The sequence below is a fragment of the Sus scrofa genome, chromosome 16 (genome assembly GCF_054392235.1).
Source record: "Sus scrofa isolate SSC_HxYL_T2T_F1_AM1 chromosome 16, Sscrofa_HxYL_maternal_Yorkshire_Landrace_v2.0, whole genome shotgun sequence".
Taxonomy (NCBI): domain Eukaryota; kingdom Metazoa; phylum Chordata; class Mammalia; order Artiodactyla; family Suidae; genus Sus; species Sus scrofa.
In genome coordinates this window covers 80,465,354-80,490,330 of record NC_139398.1, presented here as the reverse complement: position 1 = coordinate 80,490,330, position 24,977 = coordinate 80,465,354, and the positions used below count along the sequence as shown (strand labels likewise).

The window sequence follows — 24,977 nt, the reverse complement described above, 5'->3', positions numbered from 1 at the left end:
ACCCTGGCTAAGCTTGAGGCCAAGGGCACTGTAACAACGGTATTACTCAATTGATAGGCATCTAGGTATGTCAGCATTACTCTAAGGAATGTAAAGAAGTTTGAGGGGAGCGTTCCTGTCGTGGCTCAGCGGAAACAAAACTGAATAGCATCCATGAAGATGCAGGTTCGATCCCTCGCCTTGCTCAGTGGGTTAAAGATCTAGCGTTGCCAGGAGTTGTGGTATAGGTCGCAGGCGTGGCTCCGATCCTCCGTGGCTATGGCTGTGGTGTAGGCCAGCAACTACAGCTCTAATCTGACTCCTAGCCTGGGAAACTCCATATGCCAAGGGTGTGGCCAAAAAGAAAAAAAAAAAAAGAATTTTGAGGGAGTTCTTGTTGTGGCTCAGCAATAACGAACCCGACTGGTATCCATGAGGTTGCAGGTTTGATCCCTGACCCTGCTCAGCTGGGTAAGGATCCAGTGTTGCTGTGAGCTGTCATGTAGGTCTCAGACTCAGCTCAGATCCTGAGTTGCTGTGGCTCTGGTGTAGGAAAAGAATATAGTTCCCACTTCCATATGCCAAAGATGCGGCTCTAAAAAGCAGAAAGAAAAAAAGAGTTTTGAAACTTGGGCTCATGGAGTGAGTGGTATTATATGCCTGGAGGCATTTACCTTCTGCCCCACTTTTAAAATATTTCAAACACAAATATGTATTTTAGCTTTTCCTACACATTTCCTAGCTTAAGAAATGTACCTTGTTAGATTTACTTAGAATTGGTAATAATAGAAAGGTTTGTCTAGCTAAGGATATCAGCCTGCCTGGTTCTTACAGAGACCCATTTTGCAACCAATGTTTCTGTTTTTTTATACCTATACTCCCCCAGCTGAGAAGATGTGTTCAAGCCTTACTTTCCATAGTCTGTAGTTCAAAAACAATCGTTTTGGAAGTTCCCTTGTGGCGCAGCAGGTTGAGTTAAGGATCCAGTGTCGCTGCATTTCCCTTAAAATGTGAAATTATATTATTGACTATGTTCTTTTCCACCTACCCTTTGATTCCTTTGGTGCTTCTCCCTGCCATCAGCGGTTTACACAATTGTTCCAGTTTTGCAATAGCCTAAGTGCAACATAAAATCCGTTGTTCCACAAATACTCCAAGTTCTCTGGAAATACAAGCAATCAGTGTGTTCATTTTACCTTTACCTTCCGTAACCTGAGAAATGAACACAGTTCTGGGAGAGGGGGTATTGTGGGGTAGGAGATGGAGTGTGTTTCCTGTTTGATTGTTTCAGCAGACACCAGGACCAGTGCTGCAGGAAAAAACAAGCTGTTCCTCACATGACTAGATCCCCAGAGGGCTATCCTCTCCTGAAAGTAATTACAAGTGTATGAAAGGACATTAGAAACTCACAGGACGGGGGAAAGGAGCGTCTTGCCTGCTTTCTCGGCACAGTATTGCTGAACAGAATGATTAAGTCTGCAGCACTAACACAGACTGGATATCTCACGGATGACAAACTGAGGCAGGCCAGAAACACTTCCTTTTTCTTTTCTTTTTTTGTCTTTTTGCCTTTTCTAGGGCCGCACCTGAGGCATATGGAGGTTCCCAGGCTAGGGGTCCAATCGGAGCTATAGCTGCTGGCCTACACCAGAGCCACAGCAACGCCGGATCTGAGCGGCGTCTGCAACCTACCCCACAGCTCACGGCAACGCTGGATCCTTAACCCACTGAGCAAGGCCAGGGATCGAACCCGCAACCTCATGGTTCGTTAACCAGTGAGCTGCGACGGGAACTCCTAGGAACATTTCTTGGTTGAATACACTTATATATCTTCCTTAGTGCGGTGTGGTTTTCCTATGTATTAACACAGACATTGTGTGAGATTGTTACTCATATCTCTATGTTATGGGAGAAGGAAACAGACTCATCAGGAGGGGAGAAGAGGAGGCGTGTTCAGAAGGTGCATTTGATGTGTTGGGAGTGCACTTTCCTGGAGACTAGCCTTTGGGACTCTAGGTTGGAATTGCCGATGAAGGCTTGCCCTGCCTCCAGCCTGGGAAACGGATGTGGGGTTTTAGAGATTGCTTTTAGGAGGTAATGTTTAAACGTAGAAAGGCGCAGTGATTCGGGGGTGAATTTGAAATCCACTTATCAGCAGCCCCCTTCGAGTGGAGGCATCTAGGAGTATAACTAGAGCCATGCTCTGCGGAGTCTGCTGCACCGTCCCTCAGGGATAGAGTGGAGTTCTGAGCCGGTGACTGAGGGCGGCCTGGAATTGTCAGCTGTGTGCGGGAAACCAGCGCTTTGTCTTCTCTCCCACAGCTGGAGAACGCGAGGCAGCGCTGAACCTTCCCCGCCTGGTCAAATACTGCCAAGGACAGGTGTTGGCAAAGAGCTCTCTTCTCAAATAGGATTCACAGTGAATCGGAGGGAAGGTGGGGGCTAAAAGGATATTGCTAAGCGAGGCCGGGGCACCACTGCTCTCGTATGGAGGATCCCACGAGCTCGCCTAGCGTCCGCCAGGTCTCGGAGGTTCTCCGAAAGCGGGAGGGCGGCAGCGCTGGCCCAGTGCCTCCCCCACCGGGCAGCGTCTTCTTTGTTACCCGAGCAAACCCCAGCGGGCTGGCTGCTATGGTAATGCTGGCTGCCCAAACCAGCGAGGGTGGGAGGAGGGAGGCGGGCCTCGGCGGACGTCACCCAGACTCGGTTTGGGGGTGCTGGCCCACCCGCAAACAATTGTTTGCCGGAAAGGAAGCTTAAGGCAGAAGTTTTGTAAGTGGGGCCGCGTTAGTACAGAAGGAAGGGGGTCAGGCGCTCCCCCAGCGATCCTGCCCCCAACTTCGCTCCTGGCAACGATTTTAACGGTCTTTCAAAGAAGGGAGGAAGGGACTTGGTAATTTAGGGTATTTGGTCAGACACGCCACACCCTTTGGTCTAGCAAGGCACGCCCCCCGCGGGGATGGGCTAGTTCTAGACCACGCCCCTTCCCGAGCGCGCGGAAGGGGAACCGAAATGGAGGGGCGGTCCTCAAACTGAACTGAACCGACGCAACTAATCACGCGTAGGCTTGGGGTGGGTGGAGGCGAGGTTCCGAAGGCCTCCTCCGAGGTTGCCCCGCCCCGCCTTTTTCTCGACTCGCTCTTGGTTTTGCGCCTGCGCGTCGCTCTCGCGAGCTCTCGCGCTGAGCGAACACGGACGGAGTCGCCGGGGGCGCGCAGAAGGGGAGGGGCGGAGAGGGTCAGGCGCGCGCGTTTGCTGTGACGCGAAGAGAGCAGGCGAGTCGGGCGGATCGGATGGATAGAGCGGTACGACCAGATTGTTTGGTGGGTGGTGCGTAAGGTCGCTCTGGGCACGAGGGCGCCCATCTCACTAGGCCGCTTGGTTCTAGGAGCGGATCCCGGGCAGGGTGAGAAGAACGTCGGGTCGGGGGCAGCTGCTACAGCTCCCGGGGAGTCTGTCCCGCAGCCCGTCTGCCCGCGCTTCGCGGGCCCTGCGGGTCAGGGTAAGCGAGCCCGCGCTAATCAGAGAGGAGCGTGGGATGAGAGTGTGTGGGAGGCTATAAGGGCCTGCGGGAGGAAGAGGAGTGTGAGTATGCGTGAGGGACTGGGTGTGTGAAAACAAAAAGAGGCCCATCGAATAATAGCCGTAATAACTACCACTGCCACACGGTAATATTCTAGTGATGTGTGTCCGGACTTTACAAAGCACCTCGTATGTTTCGTTCTGTTAACCTCTACTGCAATCCTCCAAGATGTTTACCGTCATTAAACCCATTTTACAAGAAGGGAAAACTGAGGCACGAGAGAGGCTAAGTAACTTATGCAAAGCCAAACACAGCTAGTCCATGTCCTGATTTCGAATTTAGGTCTGTCTCAAAAAAAAAAAGGGGGTAGTTAAAAGGAGGTGGAGAGGGCTGAGGGTGGTTTTAAGTGGAAGAGTGGTCCGGAAAGAGAATCGAAGATAACGGGAGACGGTGGGAGGGAGAGGACCAGAGTTTGGAACCTTGCGGGCCGCCTCCTTCCTCCTGGTTCTTGCACAAGTTTTCCTTTTCTTTGGCTTCGTGACCCAGAGCTCTTGGCTCTGTAGGAGCCAGCTCACAGGCCTGGGCCACATGAGTGGTTTTAAGAACTGGTTGAACTGCGGTTCCGTCCAGGGTGGTGTCTTGGGACACTGTTTGTCTGGGGCCGGGGAGGGGAGGATGGCGGCCCCCGCGGCGGCGTATGGAGTTGTACCCTCTTCTGAGCGGCTGCCATTTCTTCTAAAGCGCTGCTACTTCCTTTTCCATTTTATCTCTGCGCGGCAAAGCCTTTGTCCGCTCCTCTAGAATGGGGAAGTGAGTATGTTTATTTCCTTGCACACTTAAACAAACAAAACCAGAAAACCAAAACATTCTCTTCCTAAGCAAAGTCTCGTACTCCGGATGGGTTGCAGAGAAAGCTTCGGGGGACTTTAGCTGCTCTTCAGGGCTTTCCTGGGTCAGTAAGCTTTATTTTGGAAAAGTTTACAGTGCAGATCATTATTGGAGGGGGTGGCTATCTGCACAGTTCTGTCTACAGATCAGCATGGGGCAGGGACGTCAGTAACTGCAGTGTGACTTTTCCTTCTGGTACTGGGTAACAACAACAGGTATCCGGGTTTGCATTTTGCTTTCATGTAGAGTGGAGTAGCTCGAGTGGGAGTCGAGTTTTAAAGTTAACCTGCAGGGCCAACGTTGCTTGCAACCAGAATTATCCTTTAGAATTCATTAGGAAGGGGAGAATTGGAGATGGCCGTGTTTCAGTAAATCCAGTACTGTCCTTATTCCTTCAGTTTTGAAACTCGTTACTGTTTCTTAGGTTGTAACCCAGATAAAGTAATTAAGTTACCTTTAGGGGCTGTATTGTGTAAATAGACAAAATCGAATGGCATAGAGTCGTTTTGCACTTTGAGGTGCAGTGTGCCTGTACACTGGGGCGTGCTGGGATGGAGAGGGGGAGGCATAAAAGGAGGAAGACTGATAACCTAGGGGAACAGTAGTTTGTGATCCCCATTTTAGGCTGGTACTGGAGCATGTGCTCACCAAGTGGAAAGTGACAGGCAGAATTGCTGGAATTATTATCATTACTATTATTATTATTTTTCTTTCTGGTTAGTACATCCAATAATTTATGCTAAGTTCAATGTGTGCAATGTGATTCCATTTCAAAAGTTTTTGAGTGTTACTGCTTTTGGGGGCTTTCGAGCTACTGTTTATTTCCACAGTTTTCCTAGATAAGGGTTTGATGCAAGGATGTCTTAAATATTTTTGCCTGTGGTCCGCTTTTAATTTCCTCATTTGTCAGGTGTGTATAACAATGGTTAGCTTTTTTTTTTTTTTTTTTTTTTTTTTAAATAGCCCCACTTGTGGCATATGGAAGTTCCTGGACCAGGGATTTAATTATGATTCCAACTATGGCAATGCCAGGCAAGGGATTGAATCTGTGCTTCTGCACCTCCCCAATGATCCAAGCCATTGGCAGTCAGTTTCTAAACCCACTATGCCATGGTGGGAACTCCAACAATGGTTAGTTTTTTTTTAAATTTTTTATTACGATTGATTTACATTGTTCTGTCAATTTCTGCTATACAGCAAAGTGATCCAGTCATATGTATATGTATACACATTCTTTTTCTCACATTATCCTCCATTATGTTCCATTACAAGTTACTAGATATGTAGTTCCCTGTGTTAAACAGCAGGATCTCATTGCCCGTCCTCTCAGTTTTCATCTAATAACCCCAGACTCCCAATCCATCCCAATCCCTCCCCCTCCCTCTGGCAAACAGGAGTCTGTCCTACATGTCCATGATCTTTTCTGTTTTGTGAATAGGTCATTTGTGCCATATTTTAGACTCCACAGATAAGTGATATCATATGGTGTCTGTCTTTCTCTTTCTGACTTACTTCACTCGGTATGAGAGTCTCCATTTCCATCCATGTTGCTGCAAATGGCATTATTTTGTCCTTTTTTATGGCTGAGTAGTATTCCACTGTATATATATGTTGGTTAGTTTTTAAAGATAATTTTAAAAAAATTTACAATCGAAGTATGTACAATATTATATAAGTTGCAGGTGTAAACAGTGATTCACAGTTTCTGAAGTTTATATTCCATTTATAGTTATAAAATATTGGCTGTATTCCCTTTGTTGTCCAATATATATCCTTTTAGCTTATTTTATGTATAATAGTTTTTACCTCTTAATCCCTAACCCCTGTTTTGTAAAGCGAATTTTCTTGGAAATGGAAGTCATGCTGCTGCCTTTTTAAATTAATATCTCTGAATTTCAGTTTTCTTATTTGTGAAATGTAGAGAAAGATGGTACTGAACAAAGCTGTGAGTTTTCTCAACTATTATTTTGAAGCAAATTCCACCTTTCTTATTAAAATTTATAACTATTTTATTTATCTCTAAAAGGTAAAAACCTTAAAAAAAAACCGCACAGTATAACACCAAAAAAAGTGCAAAACAAAACCTTGAAACAAAAAACCAAAATTAGACATTGTTCAAACTTCTAATTGTCTCAAAAATGTTGTAGTTTTGTGGGTTTTTTTTTTTTCCTCTGTTTAAAGCAGACTAAAGTCTATACATTTTGATTGGTGGATGGGTCTCTTGAGAGTCTTTTATATGTATTTCTTGCAATTTATTTGTTGAAGAAGCTGGGTTCTGTAGTCTTCCATAGAAGTTTCTGGATTTTTCTGATTGCATTACTGTGGTGTCACTTAATATGATCCTCTGTCTTCATTATTTCCCATAAATTGATGGTTAAATGTAGAGGTCTGGTCAGACTCAAGTGGGATTTTTTTGGCAAGATTATTTCATAGTGGTGATGTGTTCTGTCTGGAGGCACATAATACCTGGTAGTGTCTTTTTATGATGATTACGGCCATTGTGATTATTTTAACAACTTCATTGAGGTATAATTTACCGTGCTATAAAACTCACCCATTTCAGTGATCTTTAGTAATTTTACTGGGTTGTGCAGTAATCATTGTAATTGAGTTTAAGAAAATTTTTGTCACCTCAGTAGGATATCTCATTCCCATTTACAGTTAACTCTCAGTCCCATCCTACCTGTAGTCTACTCTGTCTTTATAAATTTGCCTTTTCTGGATATTCCATATAAATGCCATTATGATTATTGCCCAGATCTATAAATTCACTAGGAGTTACAAAACAGTGAAAGTTTGTCATTTCATATATGTTTTTAGCTATACAACTTTTGCAAAGAGAAACCTTCCTTTTAACTATTTGTTTACTTGGTACAGTTTATATAGGAAAGATACTTATTTTTAAAAATTAGTCCATTCACTAGCATTCTCCACTGATGGCCAATTAAATTTATTTTCTTAGTTCATTATGAACACCCAGACTTAAATCTGAGAAGTTGTAGTGCCTTGTAGTAATTATCTATAGTGATGTTCATATCATCTTTTATTTGACCAATCCTGGGATTGTTTCCTGAGTTCTTTTGATACAAGTTTAAGAGCTTCTTGGCTGGGGAGCCTGGGTCTAAGGTTTAATATAAATATCTGATTGATTGTCCTCTTTTTAAACCATCTCTTTGCTGCCTGGAGGCTGAAGACATTTTTTTTACTTGAGTCCCTTTTGTTGCCTTTGTTTTATGAAAATGGATCCACTAGTGTTAGCCACTTCCCCTAAAGTAGTTGATGATTGTGTTTGCAGTGACACCAAAAAGGAAGTGCTTTGTTTCAGTTAGGGAAAGAAAGAAGCCAGGTGGTACTGATTTAACACTAAGGGTCACAGAAACTGTTTTATGCCCTTTGCAAGGGAAAACCTTAAGCATAGTTTAGAATCTAAAGTTCTCGGAGTTCCTCTTGTGGCCCATTGGGGTAAGGATCTGATATTGTCCCTCTGAGGTTGTGGGTCCCATCCCTGGCCTTGCTCAGTGGGTTAACAATCTACCATTGTGGCAAAGGTTGCAGGTGCAGTTTGGATCCAGCATTGTTGTGGCTGTGGAGTAGGCCTGAGCTGCAGCTCTGATTCAACCTCTAGCCCAGAAACTTCCATATGCTGCAGGCACGGCCCTAAAAAGAAAAAAAAAAGTTCTGAGTCTCCAAAGTTTCTTTTTTTTTTTTTTCTTAGCTCATGGCATATGAAATTCCCAGCCAGGGGATCAGATCCAAGCTGCAGTTGGGACCTATAACCATACTACGTCAACACCAGATCATTTAACCCCTGTGTCGGGCTGGGGATTGAACCTGTGTTCCTGCACCACAGTGAAAACTCCCCCAAATTTTCTTAATTTTGGTCAGTTAGTGGGATTTAGTCTACACTCAGTCTGAACTTTTCCGATGTTCTTGATTTGTTCTTTTTCAAGCCTTTAATTCATGCCCATTGTGTGTAGAACTAAAAATGAGGGAGTTCCCGTCGTGGCGCAGTGGTTAACAAATCCGACTAGGAACCATGAGGTTGCGGGTTTGATCTCTGGCCTTGCTCAGTAGGTTAACGATCCAGCATTACCATGAGCTGTGGTGTAGGTTGCAGACTCGTCTTGGATCTCAAGTTGCTGTGGCTCTGGCGTAGGCCGGTGGCTACAGCTCCGATTCGACCCCTAGCCTGGGAGCCTCCATATGCCGCGGGAGCGGCCCTAGAAAAGATCCCCCCCCCCCAAAAAAAATGAGAAGTGGATTCTGCCCTTAAGAAGTGTTCACCCATGTTTGTTAGGAAGCTACAGTCTACTGAAGTTTCAGAGTAATTACAATAAGTCCGTTATAATTTCAGAGAAGCATCTGTCAAAGTATAGAGTAACTTGAATAAATGGAATCTTCCAGGGGTGGTCACAAACCAACAGATTGGTTTCTCAGAAGTGTCTCAGAGAAACGATGTCACTTAAGAATGCCAACTTTGTTTTTGTTTTTTTTGTTTTTTTTTTTTGTCTTTTTGTCTTTTTTGTTGTTGTTGTTATTGTTGTTGTTGCTATTTCTTGGGCCGCTCCTGCGGCATATGGAGGTTCCCAGGCTAGGGGTTGAATCGGAGCTGTAGCCACCAGCCTACGCCAGAGCCACAGCAACGCGGGATCCGAGCCGCGTCTGCAACCTACACCACAGCTCACGGCAACCCCGGATGGTTAACCCACTGAGCAAGGGCAGGGACCGAACCCACAACCTCATGGTTCCTAGTCGGATTCGTCAACCACTGCGCCACGACGGGAACTCCCCAACTTTGTTTTGATCGAGATTTTCTTTTTGTCTTTTCAGGGTTGCACCGGTGGCATGTGGAAGTTCCCAGGCTAGGGGTTGAATTGGAGCTGTAGCTGTCGGCTTCCACCACAGCCATGGCAGTGGTAACACAGGATCAGAGCTGCGTCTGTGACCCTACACCACAGCTCGTGGCTACACCAGATCCGTAAACCACTGAGCAAGGCCCAGGATTGATCCTGAGTCCTTATGTTACTGCTGAGCAATGACAGGAACTCCTTGATTGAGTTTTACTGTTGATCCGCCCATCTTGAAAGTAGAAAGCAAAGATTCCTTTTAGTCTTTCTAGGAATTTCCCCCTCAATATATACACTGGAACCTAGTGTTACATTATGTTGGGGATCCATGAATGGGCTTGGCTTTTAAGTCAATGCCCTTATGGTAAACTCCTTTTCATCTTTTTATAACTAAGCATCTCATTGCTATAATAACAGCATTGCTTCGAGGCTGAACCATATTGAGATTTATTTAAAAGTTCAGACTGAGTGTAGACTAAATCCCAGGATACTGTTGCCTCCCCAGTTTCCTCCCAGAATATACACTATAAATCATTCTGCTTCTGGTTGAATTATTTATACCAGTTCTTTTCTATTCTTAATGTTGAATTGCTGCTTATTTTCTTTTTTGTGTGTGTGTCTTTTTGCCATTTCTAGGGCCGCTCCTGTGCATATGGAGGTTTCCAGGCTAGGGGTTGAATTGGAGCTATAGCCGCGGGCCTATGGCCTACGCCAGAGCCACAGCAACACGGGATCCGAGTTGGGTCTGCGACCTATGCCACAGCTCACAGCAACGCTGGATCCTTAACCCATTGAGCAAGGTCAGGGATCAAACCTGCAACCTCATGGTTCCTAGTTGGATTCATTAACCACTGAGCCACGATGGGAACTGCGTGCTTATTTTCTTTATAATTATACTATATGTTTAAAAGTAGACATTCATAACTCAGATTCTAATTTTCATTGTGATTCAAATTAGCACATGGGATTGATTTTACTACTTAATCTCACTTTATGATCTCTTTGCCTTTAGTTGTATTTGACTTTTGAATTGTGGGGGAAAAGAATTTCCTTTTTGTTGAGTGGAGGGACAAGTCCCATGCTCATATTCATTATATGGATGCTAAGACTTCAGTGTGAAAGGTGAAGTCCACATTCTTTCAAGCTTTCAGAGATCCCAGGACATTTAAACTGGCTAGGGAGATCCTGCTGTGGCTCAGTGATAATGAACCTGACTAGTATCCATGAGTATGCTGGTTCTCTCCCTGGACTTGCTCAGTGGGTTAAGGATCCGGCGTTGCCGTGAACTGTGGTGTGGGTCAAAGACGAGTCTCGGGTCTGGTGTTGCTGTGGCTGGGGCATAGGCTGGCAACTGTAGCTCCAATTGGACCCCTCACCTGGGAACTTCAGTTTGCTGTAGGTGCGGCCCTAAAAAGAAAAAAAAAAAAAACTGGCTAGAGCGAGTCCTTTAATTAATTAATTAATTAATTAATTAATTGTCTTTTTAGGGCTGCACCTGTGGCACATGGAGGTTCCCAGGCTAGGGATCTAATTGGAGCTACAGCTGCCAGCCTAGGCCACAGCCACAGCAACCCCAGATCCGAGCCGCATCTGCAACCTACGCTATAGCTCACAGCAACGCCGGATCCTTAACCCACTGAGCGAGGCTGGGGATCAAACCTGCCACCTCATGGTTCCTAGTCGGATTCATTTCTGCTGTGCTATGAAGGGAACTCCCCTTTATTTTACTTTTAAAATTAAAATTTATTTATTTATTTTTTTTAGTGCACCCTGGGCGTGTGGAAGTTCCTGGGCCAGGGATCGGATGTATGCTGCAGTTGAGGCAATGCTGGGTCCTTAACCTGCTGTGCCATATGGGAACTTCCTAAAGCCATTCCTTTAGAAATGTTTCCATGATTTGATTTCTCTGCAGAGTGATATGAAAGTGATGGATGAGGGCATATTTGTGATCATAGAGGGCTATTTTAGTCTTTAGGTAGTCTGGAGAGGGCTCAAAAACCAGTTTAGGGTAATGATTTTAGTTCTGTGCTAAAGGGCAGTTTGGCCAAAAGTTTCTTCATGTTTCTTTTTTTTTTTTTTTTAATTAATTTATTTTTTTCCCCGTTTCTTCAGGCTAAAGAAATGAGGGAGGGAGAAAGAATGTGTGTGTGTGTGTGTGTGTGTGTCTTTCTTGACCAAGGCAAGTTCTGGTATCATATAAAGTGGAGAATAAATATAATAGTCTTAATGTTTTAGCTTAAGCTGATTAAGTGATGGTGAAATACTATTTCAATGTCTTTGTTTTGTTAACACCTTATGCCATTGTATAAATTAAAATTATGTCAAAATCTGTTTTTGAATGTAGATCAGATCAACCATTGACTTGCCCTATAACATAGTCAGCTGAAAGCAGCTTCAAGATTCTTCAGGATGCCTGCTGCACTTGTGGAGAACAGCCAGGTCATCTGTGAAGTCTGGGCCAGCAATCTAGAAGAAGAGATGAGGAAGATCCGAGAAATTGTGCTTAGTTACAGTTATATTGCCATGGTAAAGAGCTCTGCTTTTTGACTCACCTTCTGGTATGGACTTAGGGAATATTTCATGTGAGATTTTGAAAGAAATGATTACAGTAAAGACTTGGTAAATTAAATGTGATGGAAAGTTATGTTGCTTTTATGAAACATCAGGGTAGCCACTGTGTCTGAGAAGAGAACCTCTAATATCTTAAGATTATTTATGATGTTCTCTTCATTTGAAAGTCTTTAGGAGTTACCGCCATGGTGCAGTGGGTTAAGAATCTGACTTCAGGAATTCCCATTGTGTCTCATTGGGTTAAGAATCTGACTAGTAACCATGGGGATGTGTGTTCAATCCCTAGTCTTGCTCAGAGGGTTAAGTATCTGGCTGCTGCCTCAAGCTGTGGCTTAGGTCACTAGTTTGGCTCAGATCCCATGTTGCTACAGCTGTAGCACAGGTCAGCAGCTGCAGCTCTGATTTGACCTGTAGCCTTGGAACTTATGTACGTGGCCCTAAAGAGGAAAAAAAAAAACAACAGAAACAGTTACAATTGCAGTGGCTTGGGTCACTGTGGAGGCGTGGGTTCAGTTCCCTGCCTGGCACAGTGGATTAAAGGATCCAGTGTTGTCACAGCTTCAGCTCAGATTCAACCCCTGGTTTGGGAACTTCCATCTGCTGAGGGTGTAGCCATGAGGGGGGGAAGAAAAGATGAGGGCATGGAATTCTTTTGGGGGGGACGGGGGGCATGCCTGTGGCATGTGGGAGTCACCGGGCCAGGGATTGAACCCATGCCATAGTAGCGACCTGAGCCATCAGCATAGCAGTGACAACTCTGGGTCCTTAGCTCACTGAGACACAGAAACTCCAGGGCATGAAAGTCTTCAAAGCGGAAGTTGTCTCAGCCCATAAGCCCCATCTGTCCCACAGATAAGGTGAATTTGACTGACAGCAGTGTTTAAAGCAGTTTTTAAAAAGTGGTTGCCACCATTTAAAAATCAAGAGACATATGGAGTTCCTGTTGTGGCACAGTGGAAATGAATCCAATTAGGAATCATGAGGTTTTGGGTTTGATCCCTGGCCTGGCTCAGTGAATTAAGGATCTGGCTTGCCGTACGCTCTGGTATAGGTCGCAGACGTGGCTCTGATCTGGCGTTGCTGTGACTGGCGAAGACTGGCAGCTACAGCTCCAATTGGACCCCTAGCCTGGGAATCTCCATATGTTGTGGATGTGGCCCTGGAAAGCAAAAATAAATAAATAAATAAATAAAAATTAAGAGACATACTTAAATCCTGGATTTCTGTCATCTCTGGAAAAAATGAGATGATCTGGCTTTAAAGGGTCTACATTCCGGCCTGACATTTGGAGAGTTTGGAGGAAGCTGTCAGGGCCCTTTTAGGGGAGGCATGTACTCTTGAGTAATCATAATCATTCTCATACCCCATGCACTTTACTCCTTAATGTTAGTTGCCTGGCGTTTGCGATTCCTGCTGTGGGGAAAGAAGAATTAACTCTAGCCTAGTGTTTAGTACTCTCTCTGATCTTGTAACAGGCTTTTTTACATGCTATTTATTTATTTATTTTCTGAATGGCTGTTTCACTTCCCTCTATTGTATTTTTATTCATATATTGTTCTCACCCTAGATGGTTTCTAGTCACCTGTGTAGGAACCTAGAATGTTCTTAACGGACCCAGAGTTGGTCAGCTATTTCTGTGCACATCCTTTTTTAGGACCTCCAGTGGTGCAAAGCTTCATGATTCTGGTGCTCCTTCTGTAGCTCTCAATGAAATCAGTATTTTAAGGTGAATTTTTGTGCCTGAGCTTAGCACCTGTCAGGAACGTTCATAAATTAAGGTACAATTTTCGTTTATGAATGATCAGTTCAACATCCAGTTGTGATACCTTATGATGACTTTTTCCTTTTCTAGGACACAGAATTTCCAGGTGTTGTGGTGCGACCAATTGGTGAATTTCGTAGTTCCATAGATTACCAGTATCAGCTTTTACGGTGCAATGTTGACCTTTTAAAAATTATCCAGCTGGGCCTTACATTCACGAATGAGAAGGGAGAATATCCTTCTGGAATCAACACTTGGCAGTTTAACTTCAAATTCAACCTTACGTAAGTGTCTGAGACACTTCTCAGTGTTCTTCTTAGATCTGCTACATTTGCGAAGACTGTGATTTCTAACTGATTTTATTGATTTGAAGTTTTGTTTTCACCAAACCCAAGCAGGGGTTGGATAGGGCAGTCAAGCAGAAGATGGAGTAAGGAATATCAGAAAGTAAAGTCCTTAAAGAACTCTTAAAAGGCAACGATATAAATGCAACCCAGTTAAAAATGGGCACAACATCTGAATAGACATTTCTTCGAAGAAGATTTAGAAATGTCTGATATACACATGAAAAGATGTTTACCATCTTTAGTCATTAGGGAAATGCAAATGAAAACCATGAGATGCTATTTTATACCCACTAGGTGGCTGTAGTCAAAAAGACAGAATATTAAATGTTGGCGAAGCTGTGGAGAAAGTAGGCTTCTCTTCTGTTGCCATAGGGAATATGAAATGGTGCAATCCCTTTGGAGAATAAACACTTCCTCTGAAGGTTAAAAATAGAGTTACCATATGACCCAGCAATTTCCCTCCTAGGAGTGCATATGCCCAAGAGAAATGAAGACGTAGCCATGTAAAAACTTTACACGGATGTTTGTAGCACCAGTTATTCATAAAGAACCCAAAGTGGGAACCGTCCAAGTGTGTGAACCGAGGAGTGGATAAACGTGCACCTGTGCCATGGAAGGTTCCTGGCCAGTAAAAGGGAATGAAGTACTGACACATGCTATACGTGGATGAACTTTGAAAACAGGCTGAGGGAAAGAAGTCAGACTCAAAAGATTACATATTGTATGATTCTCTTTATATGAAATATCCCAAATAGGCAAGTCTAGAGGCTGAAAATAAACTAGTAGCCAGAGTGGGCGGTAGGGAGGTTATGGGGTAATGGAGTGTGATTGCTTGATGGACATGGGGTTTGTTTTTGAGGTGATGAAATGGTTTATAATTGGTGGTGGTCGGATAGCTCTTTGAGTACACTGAAACTGTGCTATGGAATTATGTCCCCCCCCCCCCCCTTTTTAATGGCTGCACCTGTAAAATATGGAAGTTCCTGGGCCAGGAATTGAATCGGAGCTGTGACCTGTGCCGTAGCTGGCAACTCCTCATCCTTTAACCCACCTCGCCAGGCCAGGCATTGAACCCGTGACTCTGCGTCGATCCAACCTGCTGCAGTTGGATTGCATTGAGCCAGTGGGAACTCTGAATTTTTTACTTTAAAAGAGTGAATTGTTTAGTATGTGAATTATATCTCAATCAAGCTGTTTAAAATTAAAAGGGGAGGAGTTCCCATTGTGGCTCAGGGGAAACGAACCTGAAGTGTCCATGAGGACGTGGGTTGATTTCTGGCCTTGCTCAGTTGGTAAAGGATCTGGCATTGCCATGAGCTGTGGTGTAGGTCACAGATGAGGCTTGGATCCTGCATTGCTGTGGCTGTGGTGTAGGCCGGCAGCTGCAGCTCCAATTCGATCCCTAGGCTGGGAACTTCCATATGCTGCAGGCGAGGCCCTTAAAAAAAAAAAAAAAAAAAAAGCAAAAAATGAGAGGGGGAAATCATTTCCTCAATTAGGAAATCAGTGTTCGAATTGCTGTTCTTAGCTGGGTTAATTTGGGTTGTTATTTTATTCTCTGTAAGTCAGTTTTCTTATTTGTCAAACAGGGTTATTACTCTCTTTCAGAATAGAAGTAAGGTTTGGAGTGGGTGCTAATCAAGGTAAATTGAAACTGAAGCCTATCTGATATGGGGCAAATTTTGAGGATTTCTTTTTTTGTTGTTGTTCTTTTTAAGGCTGCACCCGTGGCATATGGAGGTTCCTAGGCTAAGGGTCTAATTGGAGCTGTAGCTGCCAGCCTAGCCAGAGCCACAGCAATGCCAGATCCGAGCTGCATCTGCAACCTACACCACAGGTCATGGCAACGCCGGATCCCCAGTCCACTGAGCGAGACCAGGGATCAAACCCACAACCTCATGATTCCTAGTCAGATTCGTTTCCACTGCTCCACAATGGGAACTCTGAATTTTGAGAACTTTTTTTTTTGTCTTTCTAGGGACGCACCCGCAGCATATGGAGTTTCCCAGGTTAGAGGTCTAATCAGAGGTGTAGCCACCGGCCTACACCAGAGCCACAGCAGTGTGGGATCCCAGCCATGTCTGTGACCTTCACCACAGCCCACAGCAACACCATATCCTTAACCCACTGAGCAAGGCAAGGGATCAAACCTGCAACCTCATGGTTCCTAATTGGATTTGTTAACCGCTGAGCCATGACAGGAACTCCTTTGAGAACTTTTTAATAAATTTCTGGTAAAAACCAGAGAACATAAAACTTAGCATCTTAACCTTTATTTATTCATTCATTCCTTATTTATTTATTTTGGCCGAGCCCATAGCATGCGGAAGTTCCTGGGCTGGGGATCTAAGCCATGCCACAGCAGAGACCCAGCCCTCAGCAGTGATAGTGTGAGCCACCAGGGAACTCCCATCTTAACCATTTTTAAGTGTGTAGTTGAATAACGTTAAGTATATTTGCAATTTTGTGAAGCACACCTCCAGAACTCTTTCATCTTGAAACTCTGTACCCAGTAAACAACTCCCCTTTTTCCTCTCCCCCCTCCCCTGGCTCTGGGTAAACACCATTCTACTCTGTTTCTATGACTTTGACTTCTTTAATTCCTTACAATTCCTTATCTCTTTGGAATTATACAGTATTTGGCTTTTTGTGACTGGCTTATTTCACTTAACATTGTGTCCTTAAGGGTCATTCATGTTGTAGCATGTGGCAGACTTTCCTTCTTTAGGGCTGAATAATATTCCTTTGTATGTATGTACCATATATTGTTCACCTCTTCACCCATTGCCAGACATTTGGGTTGTTTCTACCTCTTAGCTATTGTGAATTGTGCTGCTATAAACATGGATGTACAGATATCACCTTGAGATACTGATTTTATTTCTTTTGTGTATATATCCAGAAGTAGGATTGCTGGATCATTTGATAGTTCTTTTCTAAAGTTTTTGAGGATGATGTAATTTTTAAGGGGAAAATTTGGGGAGACTATTGTTTTGCTGATTGTATGGGGTGGTGGTAGTGTATGAAGTGGTGTTAGTTTCATATTGGGCCCCAGTTCTTTAAAGTTGCTTTGTTTAAATGGGATGAGGAGCATCTGATAGCTCATAGCTTTTTTTGTCTTTTTAGGGCCGCACCCATGGCATATGGAGGTTCCCAGGCTAGGGGTCGAATTGGAGCTGTAGCTGCCAGCCTACGCCAGAGCCACAGCAACGCAGGATCCAAGCCATCTGAGACCTACACTACAGCTCACAGCAATGCCAGATGCTTAACCCACTGAGAGAGGCCAGGAATTGAACCCGAGTCCTCATGGATGCTAGTCAGGTTTGCAAACTGCTGAGCCACGAAGGGAACTCCAGGAATAAATTTTTGATTGTTGTTCATATATTTTGAAGAGAGTCAGAGAATAATTTTAGATGATCAAGATTTTTCCTTTAATTGCATGTAGTAGTCCATTATAAAAGCATGTTATTTGTACCATAATGGCAATTTAATATGCAAGAGAAAATAAAGATTATATTTATTGCAGGGTTTGTGTTTATGTTTAAAATAATGTTAATTTTAGCAGGAACCAAAGATTGTGATTCAACACTGGTTTCAATTTCATGGGAAAAAAATTAAGATTGTGGTGTTTTTCTTTTCAGTCTTCTAAATTTATGTGAAAAACAGGAAAGGGAAATGATGAAATCTTATGGAAAAGGAGTTATTTCCTTACTTTTGTGTTATGCGATAGTATAAATAATCCTGTGTTTAGGAGTTCCTATTGTGGCTCAGTGGAAATGAATCTGACTAGCATTCATGAGGATGCAGGTTCGATCCCTGGCCTTTCTCAGTGGGTTAAGGATCCGGTGTTGCTGTGAGCTCTGGTGTAGGTTGCACAGGAGGCTCGGATCCAGTGTTGTTGTGGCTGTGGTGTAGGCCAGTGGCTACAGCTCTGATTCGACCTCTAGCTTGGGAGCCTCCACATGCCACGGGTGCAGCCCTAAAAAGCAAAACAACTAACTAAATATTCCTGTGTTTAAATTAATGGATATATCTTTACAGTGGAACAGTGACAGTAACAAAGGATGTGGTATATCTATGAGTGTTGATTTGGAAAGATAGCCTATGATAATATAGATGTAGAGATGGAGGTATTTACATGTAGGTAGAGAATATAGTCTGTAAGGATATATAAACTGAGTTGAATTAAAAGTTATTTCTTTGTGGTAACATTATAAGAACTTTTTTTTTTCACTTTCTGCTATTTTAAGCATTTTTGTATTGGTTGATTCTGCTTTTTTTCGAACATTGAGAAAATACGAATATTTCATAAGGAAAACATTTATTTTGTTCGGGGGAGCAAATCTCATTTTTCTTTTCATCACAGAGATAAGATGACTTTGTTTTTTTTTAAGGGCCTAACCTGCGGCATATGGTAGTTCACAGGCTCAGGGTCGAATCAGAGCTGCAGCTGCTGGCCTATACCACAGCCACAGAAACATGGGATCCAAGTTGCATCTGTGACCTACACCACGGCTCATGGCAATGCAGGATCCTTAACCTACTGGGTGAGGCCAGGGATCAAACCTGCATCTGTACGGATACTGGTTGGCTTCTTAACCTGCTGAGCCACAAGGGGAGCTCCAAGATAAGATTACTTTGTATGTTTACTGGAATACTAGAAGGAATGAATTGATTTATTCTTTTTTTTTTTTCCTTTTTAGGGCTACACCGACAGCATAGGGAACTTCCCAGGCTAGGGGTTGAATCAGAACTATAGCTGCCGGCCTACGCCACAGCCATAGCAACGCCAAATCCGGGCCACATCTGCAACCTACACCACAGCTCACAGCAATGCTGGATCCTTAACCCACTGAGCAAGGCCAGGGATCAAATATGCGTCCTCATGGATACTAGTCAGGTTTGTTACTGCTCAGCCATAATGGGAACTCTGATTTATTCTTAAATTATGAAAACATTTCGGGAATACCTATTCTGTAGTTTATAAGGTGATGGTAATGTTGCCCACTACTTCTGTTACCTTATCCACCAGCTGAGACGGGCACACCTTCTTTTTCAGAGAGGACATGTACTCCCAGGATTCCATAGATCTCCTTGCTAACTCAGGACTCCAGTTTCAGAAGCATGAAGAGGAAGGGATTGACACGTTGCACTTTGCAGAGCTGCTTATGACATCAGGGGTGGTTCTCTGTGACAACGTCAAGTGGCTTTCATTTCACAGGTCAGTCTCCGAGGATGTTTCTCTCTTGCTTTGGAAGCAGGGAATTGCGTTATGTTATTTTTGGAGTCCTCTTGGCTCTCTTTTGTTGCTCACTAGCAGTTATAAAGTTGAAATGGTATTGGTTGCTCATATTTCAGTTTTGCAAAAAACACTTTGGGGCTCATATTGGTTTGAGTAATAGGCTCTACCACATGCCTATACAGTGGATGTACACCAAGTGGAAAGAAGGAGGATGAGGAGGGTGGAAGCATTTGGTTGTCTTTTTCTTGTCTTTTAAATGGCTGGCCTCGAGTTTCCTGGGTACTCAAAAACCAGATTCCCCTTAGGAGAGGTTATTTTATCTTTCAGTACTTGTGAATTTTTGATGAATAAAGCCCACATTTATAAACCCTTCAGTTCTCTTATATGTCGTACACATTACTCTGTTATGTTATTATTTAGTGGAACGTTTAGAGTACAGGATAAGCTACTTTGGAAAATGTAAAGTTCCTAACATGAGGCCGTATGGGAAACCGAGCAATAAAGCATTTGAACCTGGGGCCTGATGACTGCTGCGTTCACCTCATTGCCTCACTCTCTCCTTGTAGTGGCTATGACTTTGGCTACATGGTAAAGTTACTTACAGATTCTCGCCTGCCAGAAGAGGAACATGAATTCTTTCATATTCTGAACCTTTTCTTCCCATCCATTTATGATGTGAAATACCTGATGAAGAGTTGCAAAAATCTTAAGGTACATGATATTTTTTTTTTTCCACAATATATTTCTTAATAATAATAACAACAACAAGACAAAAAAAGCAGACGTGTAATTTTGCTTTATTGTGGTTTGTTCAGCATGCGTCCTTGAGTACATGCTAGGTGCCAGCACTGTACTAGACACGGGTGTATTGGCACCCTGACAGACTGGCACCGGGATTTGTGTGTTAACTGTCTTTAACCTGGGCAGGAAGGGACCCCTCTGCTTCTCTCACCCTAAGGCAGGCATTCTTCACTAAGGGCCCATGAACCTAGTGAAACCCTTAGCGACATGAAGTATATATAACAATGATTCATAGGGATGGGGTCTACTGTGTACCAGACTCTCAGAAGGGTTCTTAGCCCTAGATGATTTAAGAACTCCCTTCCCTAATGAGAGGCTTGCTGTCTAGAATGAGACTGGCGTTTACTATTCCCTTGACCTTGTTTTGAAGCAGTGGGGATTTTCAGGGGCAGAGGTCTGACAAAATTATATAGAAACAAAATTAAAGAAATAGAAAACAAAGACGGGAAAAGTGGAATAGAATACAGTGTATCCTTTGGAGCGCTAAGAAGGGGGTACTGCTCAGGTAAGCCTGGTAAGTAAATGGCCTGTTCCTACTTCTCATCACCAAATGTAGTAAGTCAGGAGTGGACATAGTTGACTCCAGTAGAGGAGTCAAGACTGTGACACTAACTTTGTTTTCCTTACATCTCCAGGGAGGTCTTCAGGAAGTTGCCGATCAGTTGGATTTGCAGAGAATTGGGAGGCAGCACCAGGCAGGCTCAGACTCGCTGCTGACGGGAATGGCATTCTTCAGGATGAAAGAGGTGAGGCAGAGAGGCTTTTGGGGCTGAGGTTTGTTGAAAATTTATAGTTTCTCGTAGAAGTTGATGACTACCTTGAAGGCAGTATTTTTTTTTTTTGGTTTGTTCATTATGCATATGTTCAGTACCTTAAGTGTGATTTGGGAGGAAAGAAGCATTTTGAAATGGAGGCTACTCAATACGCTCAAGGCTAGACGTATACTTGCTGTTCCTAGCAGCTCTAATCCTTGCAGTGATTTGCTTTTATTCCAATTTCTATAATATGAACACATGTCAAACCACCCACTTATTTTATGCAAAGTTCTGTTAATTATCAAATGTCCCACGGCTAACATCTCAAACTCAGTGGTGAAGAACTGAAAGCTTTTCCTTTAGGATCAGGAACAAGACAAGGATGCCCACTCTCACTACTTTTTATTCAACATGCTCTTAGCTGGAGCAGTTAGGCCAAAAAAAAAAAAAAAAAAAGAAAGAAAGAAAAGAAAAAGGAAATACAAGGATCCAAATCAGAAAGGAGGAAAAACTATGACTCTTTTCAGATGACATGATAATATGTATAGAAAACCCTAAAAACTCCACCAAAAAAATTGTTAGAACTAATAAATGAATCCAGTAAAATTGCAGAATACAAAATTAATGTACAAAAATCTGTTGTGTTTCTGTATCCTAATGGTGAACGGCATACTATCAGAATGAGAAATTATGAAAACAGTCCCATTTTATAGTTGCGTCAAAAAGAATAAAATAACCTTGGAATAAATTTTACCAAGGAGGTGAAAGACTTGCATACTGAAAACTCTAAGACAGTGATGAAAGAAACTGAAGAAGACACAAATAAATGGAAAGATATTCCAGGTCCATGGATTGGAAGAATTAATATTTTAAAAAATGTCTGTACTACCCAAAGCAGCCTACAGTTTCATTGTAATCCTGACCAGAATTCCAGTGGCATTTTTCACAGAAATTGAACAAGTAATCCTAAAATTTGTATGGAATCTGGAATCACAAAAGACCCCAGATAGCCAGAGCAATCTTGTGAAAGAAGAACTAAGCTGGCAGCATCATGCTCCCAGTTTTGCCCTCCAAGGTACCTTTGGCAATGTCTGCAGACATTTTTGGCTGTCATAACCTGGAGTGGGGTTGTGTACCACTGGCCAGGGAATGTTGCTAACATCCTACGGTACTTCAACACACTGGACAACCTCCTTCACCCCTGAGCAATGACTTATCCTGCTCACTAGTGCCCAAACGGTTGAGATACCTTGCTGTGTAGGTGCCTCATGTCCATTTCTCACTCGTGACAACATTGTCCCATTTTATAGATGGGAGACCATGGCTTAAGGAACATTGAAGTAACTTTCCTAAGATCACACAACAACTCATTCTCAGTCTGGAGCTCAAGCTCTTAACCTTTGCCCTTCCTGTTAAAGAGAAGGGAGGAGATGGAGGCAGTTGTACTAAATGGGCAACAGCAAGCAGCACAGGGATCCTGGCCTTGAAAACTCACGGAGAGTAGAGGCGCGTGAAAGCAGAAAGGAGCATGAAAAGACTGAAAGCAGAAAGGAGCATGTATAGGAAAGGGTTGGAGCCTGCCTTTATGAAGTTGGTGTCTGGTTGGCTAGATTTTCAAGGCTTTAGGAGAGCTGGGAGGTGCCTATGTGGTAGTGGTGCAGCTTGGCATGACTCTTGGCGTGACTCTTGGCGTGGTTCTCACCAGGGGTTCTCTATCCTATCCTGCAGTTGTTTTTTGAGGACAGTATTGATGATGCCAAATACTGTGGGCGGCTCTATGGCCTAGGCACGGGAGTGGCCCAGAAGCAGAATGAGGACGTGGACTCTGCCCAGGAGAAGATGAGCATCCTGGCGATCATCAACAACATGCAGCAGTGATGGCGGCGGGGCTCTGCAGGGCGGGCCTGGTCCCAGAGTGGTGCTGACTGTGCTGACTGTGTACTTACCTTCCCACCCAAGAGAGACCACTTCTTTTGAGCAAACTGTACCTGCCATCTGCATTGACAAAGACTTTTGTTCTACTGAAGACAAAAGATGTCTTTATTTTAGATTCAGAAGAAGGGAGTTTGCTCTCAATTTGTAAACACATCTTCCCTGTTCCTCATCCCTGCGCCTCTCCAGTTGCCTCTTGCCACCAGCATCCATGCCTCATTTGATACCTTTTAAAATCCAGGACAAGTCAGAAACATACTAGTAAAATGTATATAACTCTTACCTGTTGTCATTCTTCTTTTAAATTTGTTGCTAATGTCTGAAGATGATGATTCTCAGCTGAGCTGAGGGCTTCGTGGGAAAGTGGAACAAAAAGGTGGTCTTGTGAAGTGGGTAATAGACGTTGAGTCCTTTCCTTTCCTTCCGTTCTTTTGTTTATTTTGACCCTTCTCGAGGACCTTTTCCTCACACTTGGTTAGTTTTTCTTTATGTGCTGTTATGTGGAAATGAATTACTCAGTGCTGAAACACGAAGACCAGATAATGAAAGCTTTCCTTAAAAACGACATTCTACTGAATCTATCTACCCCTTTATTCATAGGGAACTCCAGAATGGTATTAAATTAGCCAGCCTCAAGGGTCTTTGTCTGTGTTCCATTGTGCCACTGAGATTTGCTGTCATATGTGCATCATTTGAAATCAATTTAAGTTTTCATAAAATATCCTGGATTTGATCCTGAGCACATCTTTGGATCATAAGTCTGTTGTATTTTCAGTAATGTGATTTCAGATGGTTATCTGTATTCTCCCACCTCTCTTCTCTTTTCCCTGCCTTTCCTTTTCAGCAGACTGAGAAGTTGGGGCGGTGAATTAATGTGAGTTCCAGGAATGTGAGTCTTTTAAAAAGTTACCGTAGTTACATGTAAACAGGGCAGTCAGGAATTTGGTTTATAGGGTTCTCTTTGAGTAATATCCCACAACTGGGGTAGGAAGCTCAGGACTAAGATTTTTTTTTTTTTTTTTTTTTTTTTTTTAATACTAGGGTATCATTTAAAAAGTACACTGTATTTTTTTTTTTTTTTGAATGACTATGGTATGGACAATTTCAAAAAACCAAAAACTCCTTTGTAATAGTGGAAATGGAAACTGGTAACTCACTGATGGATAAATAGTCTTGCATTTTAAAAGCTTATGAGAAACTCAATTTGAAATGATTAAAAAATGTCAAGTATTATAAGCTGGTATTTAAGATGCTTGTAAATATTATTTATGTTTTTAATTTTGTAAAATAAAGATGTCTTTTTAACAACCACTGGCATGAAGGTTTGGTGTTTCAAAGCTCTGAATTGCCAGCTCTAGAAGAAGGTCGATGGCTAATGTAACATGGAAACATCTTGTCTGTTCCCTCTTGCCTCTATTTGCTGCAAGCTGGCTTGCATACAGAATGTTTTACTTTGTAGGAAGCTTTTAATGAGCAACTGTGTAAGTGGAATTGTCTCTTCACTTCATATGCTCTGATTATTGGGCCTTATTAGGAAACTGGTTTTAATTATATTTCCTGGTGCTACTCCATTATATATGGTGGATTTGCTCGTTAATTAATGGACTTCTTTTAGATAAGCTGAACTTCTGATCCCCTAGGCTTTGGCTCAGGACTTTGTTTCCAGTCCTGTTGGCCCCAAAACATGGAGTTGTAAGAAGTCAAGTGCAGGAGCAGATCTAGGATTTTGATTGGGTTGTTCACATACTGGAAGTGGTATATATATATCATTGTAAGTTGTGTAGTAAAGCAGCATAGGTCAGTGGTTCTCAGCCAAGGTGCTTTGGCCTGCTGGTGACTGTGAGCCCTACACAGATGTCCTAACAAATTTGGATTAAAATAGGGCATTTACCTTTGCCACAGGTGAGAAAAGGCTTACTGACATGTCAGGAGCAATGTTGAGATGAAGCGTTGAGGACCTCAGTGCTGAGTAGGCGTCCGGCCATTGCACGGGAGAGATAAGAGACATCTTCTTAAAGTGGTGCTAAAGAAGGGGCACAAGTCTAGTGGAACTGCAAAGAACTTCACCTTGTGTACACTGAGCGTGTTTAGGGCTGTGCGTCGGTGGTTATCATCAGAAAGGGGTGGTCTTGAGTAACCAAGAGAATGCTAACTATGGGTGTAATTCAACCCCTTATCTGTGGGGGTATGTTTCCAGACCCCCAGTAGATGCCTAAAACCATGGAGGGTACTGAGCCCTCTGTGCTCTGTTTGCTCCTATACTAATGGGCAGGGAGTGTATATAGTATGGATGTGCTGGACCAAGGGATGGTTCACGTCCTGGATGGGAC

The 24,977-nt window shown here is 43.2% G+C and overlaps 1 protein-coding gene across 4 annotated transcripts; it reads left to right on the top strand.

Moving 5' to 3' along the window:
- The first annotated feature begins 1,372 nt into the window (after positions 1–1,372).
- Positions 1,373–23,958, top strand: CNOT8 (CCR4-NOT transcription complex subunit 8). Of its 4 annotated transcripts, none has more exons than XM_013984900.3 (7): positions 1,373–1,501; positions 11,582–11,763; positions 13,661–13,854; positions 18,977–19,138; positions 19,726–19,870; positions 20,596–20,706; positions 22,444–23,958. In XM_013984900.3, the coding sequence occupies exons 2-7, from the start codon at positions 11,647–11,649 to the stop codon at positions 22,591–22,593; spliced, it is 879 nt and encodes a 292-aa protein (XP_013840354.1). In that variant the 5' UTR covers positions 1,373–1,501; positions 11,582–11,646; the 3' UTR covers positions 22,594–23,958. The 4 variants fall into 4 exon arrangements, with proteins under 4 accessions (XP_013840354.1, XP_013840355.1, XP_003134168.1 ...); XM_013984901.3 differs by lacking the exon at positions 1,373–1,501 and adding an exon at positions 3,247–3,284; XM_003134120.6 differs by lacking the exon at positions 1,373–1,501 and adding an exon at positions 3,343–3,481.
- The last annotated feature ends 1,019 nt before the right edge of the window (positions 23,959–24,977 follow it).